Raw genomic sequence first — 13947 nt, forward strand, 5'->3', positions numbered from 1 at the left:
ATTTTATATAAGATACTACTCCATTAAAATTTCAAGCCCATAGCAATAAATTTCTCTAACCAGCATATAAGCCCATGGGCCTAAATGAAAATCTCAACCAAACCCCCTCTATCAAATTCATACCAAGTTTTAAGAGTGGATTTAGCTACATAAGCAACAAAGTTATCAAAATGTGAGTCTCATTTCTATAGTATACAAGTACTATACAAAAGAACATATCATAGTCGCTAACATGAGTTGTTGATGACCTTAAAACCGATTATACGCAAAAGTGTTCCACTCTTACAACTATGGTGGCTGAGGACAAAACATTGAAAGCTTACAACAAGATAAAAAAAACAACAAAATTTCTATGTTGATTACAACAGGTTTTGTGTAAATCAGCAACAAACATATCCAAGCAACCGAGTCCAATATACAATCTCAAATTCAAAATCATGACACCCTACTCACAAACATGGGAGAATAAAACACAAAAAGTTCAAAAGAAAAAAAAAATAGGGCCTTATGCTTTTTTACCAAAAAGACATACCTACCTTTGGCCACAATTCCTATCAACACTATGACTGCATAACTTTGTTCTGTTTAACACAAGCCGGCGCTTTGAACGACTGGCACTTCCACATCGACGGCGTCCTCTCCACTGCAGGTGGCATCATACTGTTACTCGAAAACAAGGCTTGAGGTTTCCCCTCCTCTTTCGGACTAGTTTGGTCCTTGATGCTACATATGCTCAATGGCAGTTTCTTCTGCTTGATTCTTCCCCTCTTTCGACTAATGCTATCCAAGACTTCACCGTCGTCCAGCTTCAGCCTTTCCGGTTTGCTGAGGCGAGAGCTGTCTCCATTGTTGTCATCTTTGGAAGTGTTCAAGTCTACCATGATCATGTCTATTTCTACTACACCATTACCGTTGCCCCCTTCGCCAACTGTACATCCCCTCGGCCTTTTATGCTTGTGACTCTTCGCATCAGAACCTGGCGGGCTCTTCAAGATTCTTGGGGAGCTGTTGATGGCGCGATGCAGATTGCGAGCCAATTCTTCGTCTGATCTTGCACTGCTTTTCTTCTTGCTATACAATGCTTCAACGGTGACGTGCTTCTTCATCTTGTTCTTTTTCAGTAACTTTTCTTTGTTACCCGTCTCTTCTGAAAGAATGACAACGAGATCTAAGGCAGTTTTGGCAGCAGCCACTGCCTTTGCTGCTTTTGCAGCCTTCTCTTCAGCATTGGCTCTTGCAGCCTCTGCAAGCTTTGCAGCCTTCATAGCTGCGATTCTAGAGTCTTCGACAATCTGCTCGTTTGAGAGACTTGGATTACTCAGCTGGGACCTCAACGCGCTATTGAGATGGGCATCATGCTCGCTCCCAGCGCTACTAGGAGTTGATTGTGTGGGGGAATTAGCATCTGAGTTCTGTCTCTTCAATCCAGCAAGAAGCCGCTTCCGAGGTGGAAGATGTGCATCCGTATCCAAGTGATTAACAGTGCATGTGTTAGTTTCCATATTCTTATGCATCTACATGCAAAAAAAATCGCCAGAAACCTTCGCAGTTCAAGCAAGAAGGAATATTTCAACCTGTCTTCATATAAATTAGAGACTTTTAGAAATCTAACATAAGACTAACTATCATACAAATCTAATACACGAATAATTGAGCAAAAATCAAATCAAATTGATGAATTCCGAATTAGAGCTATACTGAATAACGAATTCAATCAAATCAGCATTCAACCAAATCCAAATGTATTGCAAATCAGATTGAGCTGAATTCTACAATCAGACGCTTACATAAGTTTGAAGCTTAAACCGTGATCAGAGTTGAAAGGTAATCATAGAGCAGCTGAAACTAGGGTTTTTTTAGAGGATACGCATGTTTGGTAGATAACAGACACAAGAAACCCTAAAATTTCTTCTGAAACCACAGATCTGCATAATAAAATCAGCGCGAAGCCATAAATATATCCTATGATGATGATGATGGTAACAAAGACAATCAACAAACTAACTAACATCAAATCATAAAAAATTCAAACATCACGAATCGATTCCTATTACCTGCAAATCAAATCAAATCAAATATCTCCCGAACAGAATTTCAGCTACAGATTATCATCCATTCTCACCCGATGCTCTAACTCTCGCAAAAATCTCGCCACGAAATCCTCGCAATAAAAATCAGTTCGGTCCTCGGATTCATTCAAACCTCCTCAGTTCCACTTCGCACCGATCTCAGCCGAATAACGCGACGCATGTACAAACCGCAGAAATGCGATTGGATCAATGAAAACAGAGGATTAGGGGCGGAGGATCACGGAGCTGAGAAATTCCACGCGGTAATTGGTACGATGAGAATTTCGAATTCGATGAATTTTAATTCATATAAATATATATACATATAATTAGATTTTGTTGATTGTGTGAAGGATTTGTTAAGAATTTCTCGAGCTGAGAAAAATGGGATGGGGGCTTTTGCAGGAGTGATTTCACCACGTATTTGTTTGATGGTTTTTCCGTTTTCGGACGAATTTGCCCTCATCGCTATGTGAAAAGACCATACTACCCATGCGTTGCCCTAAACATCTACATCTTCATATTTATCTCTACCATTTGTGCTGCACAAATAAATAAATAAAATAATTACACAACAAATTGTTAAATCTTATCATACAAAATGATGTGCACCATGTTAAATGTGACATTCTTTAGTAGTGTAATTTGGTTTGATGGATCAAATAAGACTGAGTTTTATGAATATTATTCGTTGGTGGGATAGATAATGTTTGATTCGGTTAATCTCTATCAATTTTCTTCTATGATAAATTTATCTTGGATAATTTCATATCAATTCAATTTTGAGTTTAGTTAATTTTGATTGCAAAATTGTCCTAACTTCACCATTTGACTCTAGTACCAAATTATTTAAGGATGTGTTACATTATCTTCAAAGACTTAAATACCAACTGTACTAAATTGAATATTTAAGGATGTGTCACATTGTCTTCAAAGACTTGAATATCAATTGTTCTCCCTTAATTGAATTGAATTTGATTCATTTCTGACGACATTGTATGGATGTAATAAGAGCATTTGGTTTTTTTATTTTTGCTAGAGAAAAGTATTAGATCAAATTCTTGAATTCAGCTAAAAAATATCTTGGCCATATGATGTTATTGCTTCTTACCTTTTTTAACTATCTGAATATGATTATTTTGAGCTTATATAATCCATGAGGGCACTCTCAGAGCAAAAGGGGGTTCGGATTTGGGACGAAGGCGGGGGGCGAGACTCAGTGTTGCAGTTCAAAGATCCGGGCCATGATCTGACCCGTCTTCAAGGCCCGCAGAATGGTTGGACAGCCCGGCCTCATCCAATTAGGTGCTGACACATGGAAACAACCTTTGCCGTAATCGGATTTTTTATAATTTTTATTTCTATAAAATGACACAAAACAGGGGAGCCTATTATTGCATCAGCACCATATTTCTCCAAAATCAATAAAATAGAGTAAATCAGCAAATTTAATATCTGCAGTGTCACTTAGTTGACAACAAAGACATAATCTATCTGTATAATCTAAAACTATATTGAAAATATATGATTCCAATTCGACGAAGATGGCGAAGCTGGAGATTCTTGAGCTTTTAAGATAGAAATCCATGGTTTCATCATAAAACCAATGATGATCTGAAGCTTAAAAAAAGATTTCCCCTATAGGTAATGTAAATGTAATGAGCGAAGAAACTTGTATAATTGATGACGAAGAATCCACAAAAGTAACATTATTGAGAACGTAAAGCGCTTACGAAGCATAAGATCGGGCGATATTGAGACTGAGATTATTAGTAAGATTTAGCGAAAATTGCAACTTCTTCTGCTGGATTTCCTGTCATCAAGCATTTCTTTGCCCCTTCCGGCTGTTCAAAGGGAAAACATCGAATGGTTGCCCCTGTTTCTTCTTTCACCTTCAGTTCCTCACTGTCACTGTATAAATCAACAATGTAGCTTGCCTTTAGACAAAAGAAAAGTAATCTTAACATTTGAGAATCGGATAGGTAGCTGTACGAGAATGACAAGTACCTGGCTGACCAAGGACCTCTTGCCCATTTGCCTTGAGCAATTGCCTCTTTAAGCTCACTGTAGGAGCTCACATCAACGATGTTGCTAAATAAAAACGTTTAGCGTCAGAATCAGTTGAGCACCATAAAACTAAAAGGCAGGGATCAAATGGAAAATCGATGTTATTTTTCCTCAGTCAAGCTACTCAATATCACTTGAAAATTGAACAATCGGGAAGGACAAAAAAATTGCAGCAACATCACAAATCGGATACACGTTTAAATTTTAGTATGTGAGAACTCAAGCACGCAAATGCACAATTTTATGTCATATCTACTAGCTTTGTGATAGAACATACCTATCTCGGAATGATTTTGCACTTTCGAGAAGAGATGACTGAACCTCATCCAGCATGCCTTTCACATAAGCCACCAAGGCAGACGATTCCATTGATATACCAAAAACTTTCCCTTGTTTTCCAGGAATATCTCTTCTACAAACAACCACACTCCCATTTGAAACATCTCGAGGCCCAATTTCAATCCTCAATGGTACACCCTAGATCAAAGTAAGATATATTATAATAAACCCCATCTTTCCATATAAAAAATTATTGTGAAGAACACTAAAATGCTCCAGTTTCATCTTAATAATGGAACAGGTAAAACTCTTAGTCATATTCAAACATCGAATGTAACTTAAAACAGACATAAGAAAATCCTAAAGCGATTTGCCAAATGATGCCTTATTTTGAATGACATAGTCATGATACAAAGTGGTGACAAGAATTTACCTTCATTTCCCAGAAGTTGAACTTCCAACCTGGTGTTCTATTTTCAGCATCGTCAAGTTTAACCTTGATTCCTGCAGCTTGAAGAGTTTCCTTCACAGATGAGGCAGCACCCAGAACTCCAGCCTTTTCGTCAGCCTTCTTCCATATTGGAACTACTACAACCTGAAAGCATCCAATGGAGAAAATATAATTCGCTCCAAAATATAAGCATGTGAAAATTAAAAGGACCGGCCTAATGTATCTTACAGTAGTCAAGAATCCCAGAAGAAAATAGTTGATAAAGTAATCTTCAGATAAAAGATAGTACACCAGTTACAGAGTTACCTAGATGCAAGGGAAGAATGAATTTATCCATGTACGGCGATTGGTTCATATTTAATCTATATTTCATAATGAACTCAAGCACCCAAAGAGTTATGAGGCATACATATCAGGGGGTAAATTATAACAATGAGAATAGTGAATAGTGACGCAAGCTGCAAAAGGTGCAATAAAAAAAACCTGTATTGGGGCTAGGTTTGGGGGAAGCATCAATCCTGCGTCATCGCCATGAGTCATGATAATACCGCCAATAAACCGGGTGCTAATTGCCCATGAAGTTTGCCACACATGCTGCCTTTCACCATTTTCATCCATGAACTGAGAATGCACCCATTTTATCAGACAGTTGAATTTCCAGCATATTGCATATGCGGGGAAGCAAATGCTTTCACATGTTATACAAGAAGCCTATTGTTAAGAAATTGCTTTTTTGAATTTGATGACAAACCGTAATAGCTGCAGTCCTCATGCACAATGATTTTGCCAAAAAATTACAATTTGAAAAGAAGCATAAAATTATGTACAAAGTAATTGTTGCAGGTTGGAATGCAAGAACAAGTATAAAACATGCTGAACAATAATGTTCTCCGTGAAGTACTATAGAAAAGGCCCTTTAACCAAAATAACGACATTAAGTGAACATTGAAAGGAGATGCTCCAGGAAGTCTTTAATAAGCAGCTAACAACCTGTGTCCCAAATGCACGTGAAAAATTCTGCCCAAGGTTGTGGCTAGTTCCAGCTTGCAAAGCTTTTTGGTCACCCATCATCGCTTCAATGGTATAGGTCTTTGAGGCACCGGCAAAGGTCTCCACCTTTGATTTACGACCCACAACAACAGGTATTGCAGCTTGCTCATAGGCAAATTTTGTGTACACATCAATCATCTGCATTGCCTGCAGTTCTACAGCATGGAGTTCATTAGCCGCAAGCCTGAATATATCAAACCATCTATCCAGTATACCAGTTATATTTAACAAAGAGGAAATTAACCTCCGCTTCTGCCTCCTCGGGACTGGCATGAGCTGTGTGACCTTCCTGCCAGAGAAATTCCAGAGTTCTCACAAATGGTTTAGTGCGCATTTCCCATCTTGTCACATTTGCCCACTGAAACAAATTGAACAGTTAAATTAGAGACGGCTATGCTCCTCCTGACTGTAAAGGAAACAGGTGCACAAAAACCTGGTTGATCATTAGTGGAAGATCGCGGTAACTATGAATCCACTGAGTGAACATGTGGTTGACAATTGTTTCACTTGTGGGTCGAACCTGCCAGAACCTCAAGAAGTAGAATTATCAAAACGTACACTCGCCTAATATCCTTAAACAAATCAGTATATAGATCAGTTTTGAGAAAATTGATGAATCCTCAAGAAGAAGGGAAATAAGAACACTAAAATATCATAACCACTAATATCTACCACGAGCTTTTCTTCAAGCTCCTTTCCTCCTCCAACTGTGACGAGAGCTAATTCTGGACTAAAGCCTTCAACATGGCTAGCTTCTTTCTCAATGAATGAGTATGGGATAAACTGCAATTATAATGAATTTAGAAGTAGTAAGTTTAGTCTGATTACCATGCCAGGAAAAAAACATGCATCTAACTCCTAATTGGTTAGTCAACCAACAAAGGGAGAAGCATCACAATTAAGTCTAAAGAATGATTATCTTAGAGATAAATTAAGGCCCCATCTTAACATTTGAGACTACTAACTATTTTCTTTAACCTAAAAGAGAAACAACAAATTTTATTAAGAAGGGGATGAATTGTTACAAGGGGGTGAGTAATCCACCCAAAGTGAGGACACCTTAGCTAAACTAAAGATACAACTCCAATATCTGGCAATATCTGAAACACTTTACCCTTTTGTCACATGAAACTACCAAGATTAAACCGAAACAAATAATTGATTCGACATGGCAGAATCTACGGTCTGCCCACTAGTTTGAGTGGCTTGACAGACGACGTACTTAACTCTTGGCCACAATTTATCAATGCTTCCAAACACAAATTTAAAAGACTTCCAGTGATTAGGAAAACTAACAAGTTCATCAATTCAGGAAAGTGAATCACCCTCATTCCAACACACCACCATTTCAGCCGCTATAACAGAGTATTTGATATAGCCATCAAATGAATATTCAATACTACCAAACTCACCTGAGGGAAATACATATTACTATGACCAGTCTCCTTAAACTTCACATTCAAATAATCCTGCACCAATTAAGAAACTAATTAGCACGCAGCTTCCAAAACCTAACTAAATAGAACCGAAAGCAACGTAGCAGACCTGAATTGCTTCCCAAATTGCGTAGCCGTAGGGACGAATAACCATGGTTCCGCGAACGGGGCCATAATCAGCTAACTCCGCGTTGGCGATTATGTCCAAGTACCAGGCGTTGAAGTCCTGCGATCGAGGAGTGATAACTCGATCCTTCTCCGGCTGCAGCCTGGGCTTCTGCGAGGCAGGTTCGATTTCAGGAGGAGTTGCGGCGATCTCCTTCTCGACGGTGCTGCTTTGTACGGAGAATTTTGCGGCGGAGACGGAACGGAGAGGGGTACACAGCTGGCGGCAGAAGTGATAGCGTGGAAGCGAGAGAGAAGTGAGGGAGGGGAGCCTGAGAGTGAGAGCCCCCATTTCGTTGTGGTGGTGGTGTTGCAGACTCGAGAGTCAGACTTCGTATTTGGTTGCTGCATTTCAGATGAGGTATAAATCGCAATTTAGAGCTCAACGTTTTTCCATGTAAGCAAAAGAGCTCTCAAAATCACCCTTCATATTCAAAATTGTTTTCTTGTCAAATTTTTTACTATGATTGTTTGTTTAATTGCAGATTATGATATTTAACCTAATTTTCCTGGAGAATATATAGTAAGTTTAATTATTATGTCATCCATTTTTTTATCATAAGCTTTGAAATTTATCGCGAGTATTTTTGTGTCAAATTTATCTGTAATTTAGCTTGATGTTTCAAAAAGAAGTCGTATATGAGAATATTAATAATATTTTTATTTTTAGTTTATAAAAATAATTATTACAAAGTGATTGATTAAACTGATGCAAATTGAATGCATAAAATTGATCGGTGCTCAAATTTATTGACAAAATTAATAAATTTTAAAGTTGAGGATGTAACTGATAAAATCGTTGACATAGAGCACTTCTTAATAGGCAAAAGCATCTGATATTCAACTTTTTCAAAAACACAGAGATTTGAATTGAAACATAGTATTACTTCTTACAAAATGATAGCTGCAAAGCTAGTTGATAAAACTAACTACATGCGTAAAAACCATATTAAACAGTCAAATTCAAAAACACAGAGATTTGAATTGAAACATAGTACTACTTCTTACAAAATGATAGCTGCAAAGCTAGTTGATAAAACTAACTACATGCGTAAAAACCATATTAAACAGTCAATCAGTTGACCAAATGACAAGTAATCATCAATCTACAAGTAAGCTTCAGCCATGCTAAACCAGATTATCAGGAACTACACTTGAGCTTAGGCGACTCGATCATCGTCATCAGATCAGAAAGACAGTCATCCTCCCAGTTCATCGCATAAGGCGCCTTCGGCGACTGAGGAGATCGACAAGCAGGCGAGCAGCAGCTAGGAAGCTCAATCAGCAGCATATCTTCTTCCATTGTAGAATGTTTCAGCTGAAATATTTTATGGTCAGTTTCATCTTTTGCTGATGATGAAATTATACGAAAAAAAAAGCTACCTTCTGCGAACAAATTGGATGAGGAGCCTTCCTTGGTGATGGAAGTGCAGCAATATCTGCAATCAAATAACAAAAACTAATATTACTCACTAGAACAATAATGGGATAATCAAGTTGACCAAAATTCTGTTAAGTACCATTAACCAGTCCCACTGTCTTCAAGAAGTAGTCCTTGTCAACGGTCTTCATCTGAGCTTTGATGCACTCCTGATGATTGTGTAGAAATCCCTCTTCTGCAACAGCATTCAGTTTTTGGATCTGCTTCGGGCGTGGCATAGCCGAGTTTGTGAGGTCACCGAGTGCTTTCCTACCACCAACTCTTCCTTTCTCAGCTGCCTTGGATGATTTTCCTTTCACAGTTGCAGGATCTTTCTTAATGAAACTATCTTTCTTCATGGAGTGAAGAGCAGATGGGTTTCTTGAGTTTGATATGTCGTTAAGTGCTTTCCTTCCACCAAGAGCTCCTCCTCTCGTACCTGCTTTCGTTACATCAGTCTTTCCCCCAGGAGTAGTGCCTGCGCACAAATCAACACATGAGCAAATGTCTAACATAGATTGATTATAAATAAGTATTCTTCAAAAGAGTGTGGTCTATGGAACAGTTACCATTGTAGAGAAAGTTTTGGTTCTGATCTTGGATCAGGCGATGAGCTGGGGTTGCCATGAGTGCTTGTTTTCAGTAGAGAGGCGGCAAATCAAAGTCGGATTCTGAGAAGCAAAAGAAACAATGAACTATAACCCTTCCACAAGGTTGAATGGTTATGGCTGATCTATATTCTTAAAAAAAATAAGGAACCAGCCAAAAAATCAAGAACTAGAATCCTTCCGCAAGATTATCAGAGAAGCAACACACGGTTATGGCCTTGATTGTCAATAAATTTAGGAGAGAAATTGAATTTCACAGATCGAGCCACGCCTATGTTACAAGACCTTCTTAACCCTAGAAGTTCATTGGAATGGAAACTCTTTTCTACACATCAAACTTAATCAGTTCTATCACAACACGTTCAAAAGATACATACAACATAATGCACAAAAACTTCAACACAATTTCTCTTCCTGCTACTGCCAGACTTGAAAATTACCAATTCACCCCCTTCCGTATGTAAAATAACCCTAAGATACGCCAGCGATTGCCTCATAAATTCCAATTTCTCAATTAACCATCAATTCATCTAATCTATTTTCACATAATCAAACGCCAAACTCAAAATCGAAAAATTCTACTACATTTCAACAGAAGGTGAGTACATACAGAGGCTTTCCAAGATCTAATTCACAGAACCGTTTTAGATACCTTCAGTGCACTCGATCATAGTCATAAAAATTAAAATATTCTGAGAATTAATTCGGATTTTCCAAAAGCATTGAAAACATAATGATATACATATGAAAAAATACACATAATAAACATTTCTACACAAGATTCAGTCCGATCACATCATCCATAACCATCCATGGAAATCAAAGCGAAATCTCAAAAGGTTTTAAGCAAAGATTACTCACAGTATTCTTCAAAAGTTTCTTGCGGCGGTAACTTCTTTTTTGATTATTCCTCGATCAAATTGTGAAATAGATTTCTGTTGGAGCTTAAGAAGGCGGTAGAGTTACAACGGTCAAATTTGGGCATCCTATGAGAGACACGCCCCTATATATAGGTGTTATTTACGACATTGCCACCAACAATTACATTCGGGCTTCATCGGTAATAAAGCCTAATAGAAGAGGTTGGGCCGGCCCAATTGTGTTGTGATATTCTTTGAAGGCCCGATTATACATCTTCATTTTAAGACAAACACTTGTGCGCGTGCATGCATCCCATCCATCCCTCGCCGTCGACGCCTCCCATGCGATTGCCGAATTGCCTCATGTACTGTCACCGCCTCCTCCTCCCTCCCTATTCCCTCCTCACCACTGCCGTTGCGGTATTCCATGGCCTCACGACTTAATGAGATTAATTTCTTTAGGTACTGTTCAATTGCTAGGACAATATTATAGCGAGATGCAATATGAGATGAATAATTATTAAATCTTGACAATAAATAAATTGTATGTTTGGAATGATAGTTTGTGTGCATATTAATACATAGTAGTACTATACTACTTACTAATTTATTCAAAAACACGACATTATTTGAAGAGCTTGAAATTTTGTGAAAAAATAAGAGTAACATTATAGTACAAAACATTGAAGCTAAGATCAATTTATTGGAGGGGTTGATATTAATCCATTGTCTTACTATTATCTATACAAGATTATATATATAGCGGTGTTCATTTTTATAAACCGAATTTGAAATAGATATAATCTAGAGTTCTAATCTTGCCAATCAAAATTTATGTTTCTTGTATAGCCTACCTCAAAAAGAATCAAAATTTATGTTTCTTGTATAGCCTACCTCAAATTTTCACTAGATTAGTAAATTTAAGAGTATCTACATCCGTGCTCTTGCCAACGAGCACGGATGTGGGCCCGGACCCACTTTTACTCCCTGCTCTTAGGTAAAAGCACAACACCCACATCCGTGCTCTTCCGCAAGGACAAGCTCAAGGGTCCCAACATTCTATTATTCAATTTAAATAAAAACATTTCCACAATATTAAAATGCATTAAAAATAACCAGAATAATATTACAAATTACAAAAAAATTAAAAATTACATAATTAAAATCCTAAAAATTAAAATTTTCATAATTAAAGTCTTAAAAATTACATAATTTAAATCCTAAAAATTAAAAATTACATAATTAAATTCATAAAATTAAAAAAACCCACTACTCGTGGCCGAATTTCGCCCAAATGTGTTTGATTGGATCTTCTTGTAGCTCAACGTGGGTTCCGGTAACGCGCATTGTGTGCCTTGTTTCGATCCTCTCACCCACCGTCGTATGCACACCTCGGCGTGGGGGAGACCTCACGGTTGAGCTTCCGGCATCATCCTCGTCGTAAAAGCTAGCCACCCTCGGTCCTTCGTTGGCTATAATCATGTTGTGCAAGATAATTCACGTGTACATGATGTCGGCGATATTTTTCACGTACCACAGGCGAGACAGGGCCTTCAAATGTTGAATCGGGCTTGAAGGACCCCAAAAGCTCTTTCGACGTCTTTACGAGCGGACTCTTGACGTTGCGCAAAAAGAACCCGTCTCAGGTCTTGCGGGTTGCTGAGCGTCTTCACGAAAGTCGACCACCTTGGGTAGATACCACCGGCGAGATAGTAACCCATGTGGTATGTATTTCCGTTGACGGTGAAGTCGATCGACGGTGCTACACCATTCAACACATCATTGAAGAGTGGTGAAGAATAGAACACGTTCAAGTCGTTGTTGGATCCGGCAACACCGAAATATGCATGCCAAATCCATATGCGGTAGTCGGCGACCGCTTCAAGGATAAGTGTTGGGCCGCCACCTTTGTGGCCGCTTAAGTGTTGCCCCCTCCAAGCAATCGGGCAATTCTTCCACCTCCAATGCATGCAATCAATGCTGCCAAGCATACCGGGAAAACCATGGACTGTTTCGTGAATACGAAGCAACCGTTAGCAAACATCGGTGGTGGGTGCCGAAGGAAACCTCCAGTTTTATTTTCAATTCCCAAAAATATACGACTATACACGACAATGGAACCTATATCTCAAATCCCAAGTTTTATTTTCAATTCCAAAAATATACTACTAATAATTAGAGTTGGTTGGCCAAACCCATACTAGTAAATATTGTTACGTATGAAGACTAATGCATTCACCAAATTTCAGTTACTCTATTTGTTTCTCCATCCATTTCAAAAATCATCATATCTACCTATATTTGATATACGTACCAAGTTTCATTAAATGATACATTCGTCATACATGTACATGTCAATCCGACCAAAGTTAGATACATCGATTTATTTTCTTTCAATTTCGACCTAACACATTCTTCAAGATGTTACTCATTATGTTTTCATAATAAGGGTTGCATTTTAGATAATTGTCAATATGAATAACAGGCTCTTAGTTAATAATGTTTTCCGTTCAAATTGAAGACAATGGAGTAGTATTATTTTTGAATGAGTTCATCTTGATTTGTGTAACTGATTTTGAGAATTTTCGGAAAAATGTAATCAACCTCCATTATTCACTTGCTTAAAAAGGATTGATTTTTCAAATATTTTGATTCATGTCTCGAATATTTTGGTGGACATTACAAAATGCTCAAACAAAATATATGATGAACTAAAATTACACATGTCTATCGGAATATAATAACAACAAAAGTAGTGAAATCAATATCTCAAGGAGCAAGCAATCGATCTAAAAAAAATTTACTAAAACAATAAAACTACAATGCTCGTCCACGAGAAATTTGTGTTCTCAATTCTCATCATAATTCTAAAGTTCAAAATGAAGAAGAAGTTCAAATACATTCTCAAAATAATTAATTGGTAGTGTGGACGTAAGAGCATCCACTAGGCTGTCCCCTCACCGTCCCTTAAACTACTATTTGAGGGTCACACTGTACTTTATTCCTCCATCCCTTGACTAAGGGACGGAACCTGCAACTCTCTGTCCCTTAAATTACTATTCATTCAATTTTATTTTTTATTTTTTTTTCCAACACAATTCAATTAAAACAAACACACTTCATTAAAATTAAAATAACATTACAGCATAAAATAAAAATACAACTTAAAATAAATAAAAAAACATAATTAAAATCTTAAAAAAATAAAAATGACATAATTTAAAATACAATTTTATATGGACATCCTTGAATGTTTTATGTTTCACTTTCGATGTGGGACAAAATCATTCTTGGATGTCTCTATAAAAGAGAAGCAACCAAGAATGACTTTGTCCCACATCGAAAGTGAAACATAAAACATTCAAGGATGTCTCTATCAAAGAAGAACAACCAAGAATGATTTTATCCCACATCGAAAGTGAAACATAAAACATTCAAGGATGTCCATATAAAAGAGAAGCAACCAAGAATGATTGTGTCCCACATCGAAAGTGGAACATAAAACATTCAAGGTGGTTGTCTCTATAAAAGAGAAGCAACCA

General features: G+C 37.5%; 3 protein-coding genes across 5 annotated transcripts; all 3 read right to left on the reverse strand.

The window, feature by feature from the left end:
- Window positions 1-330: 330 nt before the first annotated feature.
- Window positions 331-2458, reverse strand: LOC121808547. 2 transcript variants are annotated; one of them, XM_042209099.1, is made up of 2 exons: window positions 2055-2458; window positions 331-1574 (listed from the first exon to the last, which is right to left on the reverse strand). In XM_042209099.1, exon 2 carries the CDS (start codon window positions 1512-1514, stop codon window positions 561-563), a length of 954 nt encoding a protein of 317 aa, XP_042065033.1. In that variant the 5' UTR covers window positions 1515-1574; window positions 2055-2458; the 3' UTR covers window positions 331-560. The 2 variants fall into 2 exon arrangements, with proteins under 2 accessions (XP_042065033.1, XP_042065034.1); XM_042209100.1 differs by having other exon boundaries at window positions 331-1578.
- Window positions 2459-3460: 1002 nt separating this feature from the next.
- On the reverse strand, window positions 3461-7863 carry LOC121808476 (proline--tRNA ligase, chloroplastic/mitochondrial-like). 2 transcript variants are annotated; one of them, XM_042208998.1, is made up of 12 exons: window positions 7462-7863; window positions 7329-7385; window positions 6589-6699; window positions 6350-6436; window positions 6161-6274; window positions 5857-6063; window positions 5350-5487; window positions 4849-5010; window positions 4414-4613; window positions 4077-4160; window positions 3803-3980; window positions 3461-3707 (listed from the first exon to the last, which is right to left on the reverse strand). In XM_042208998.1, the coding sequence occupies exons 1-11, from the start codon at window positions 7807-7809 to the stop codon at window positions 3839-3841; spliced, it is 1650 nt and encodes a 549-aa protein (XP_042064932.1). In that variant the 5' UTR covers window positions 7810-7863; the 3' UTR covers window positions 3461-3707; window positions 3803-3838. The 2 variants fall into 2 exon arrangements, with proteins under 2 accessions (XP_042064932.1, XP_042064931.1); XM_042208997.1 differs by having other exon boundaries at window positions 3461-3980.
- A 603-nt stretch (window positions 7864-8466) lies between these two features.
- On the reverse strand, window positions 8467-10512 carry LOC121807024 (protein PATRONUS 2-like). Its single transcript, XM_042207208.1, has 5 exons — window positions 10407-10512; window positions 9507-9608; window positions 9038-9415; window positions 8901-8956; window positions 8467-8835 (listed from the first exon to the last, which is right to left on the reverse strand). Exons 2-5 carry the CDS (start codon window positions 9562-9564, stop codon window positions 8659-8661), a joined length of 669 nt encoding a protein of 222 aa, XP_042063142.1. The 5' UTR covers window positions 9565-9608; window positions 10407-10512; the 3' UTR covers window positions 8467-8658.
- Between the last annotated feature and the right edge of the window lie 3435 nt (window positions 10513-13947).

Source organism: Salvia splendens, chromosome 6 (assembly GCF_004379255.2).
Source record: "Salvia splendens isolate huo1 chromosome 6, SspV2, whole genome shotgun sequence".
Lineage (NCBI taxonomy): Eukaryota > Viridiplantae > Streptophyta > Magnoliopsida > Lamiales > Lamiaceae > Salvia > Salvia splendens.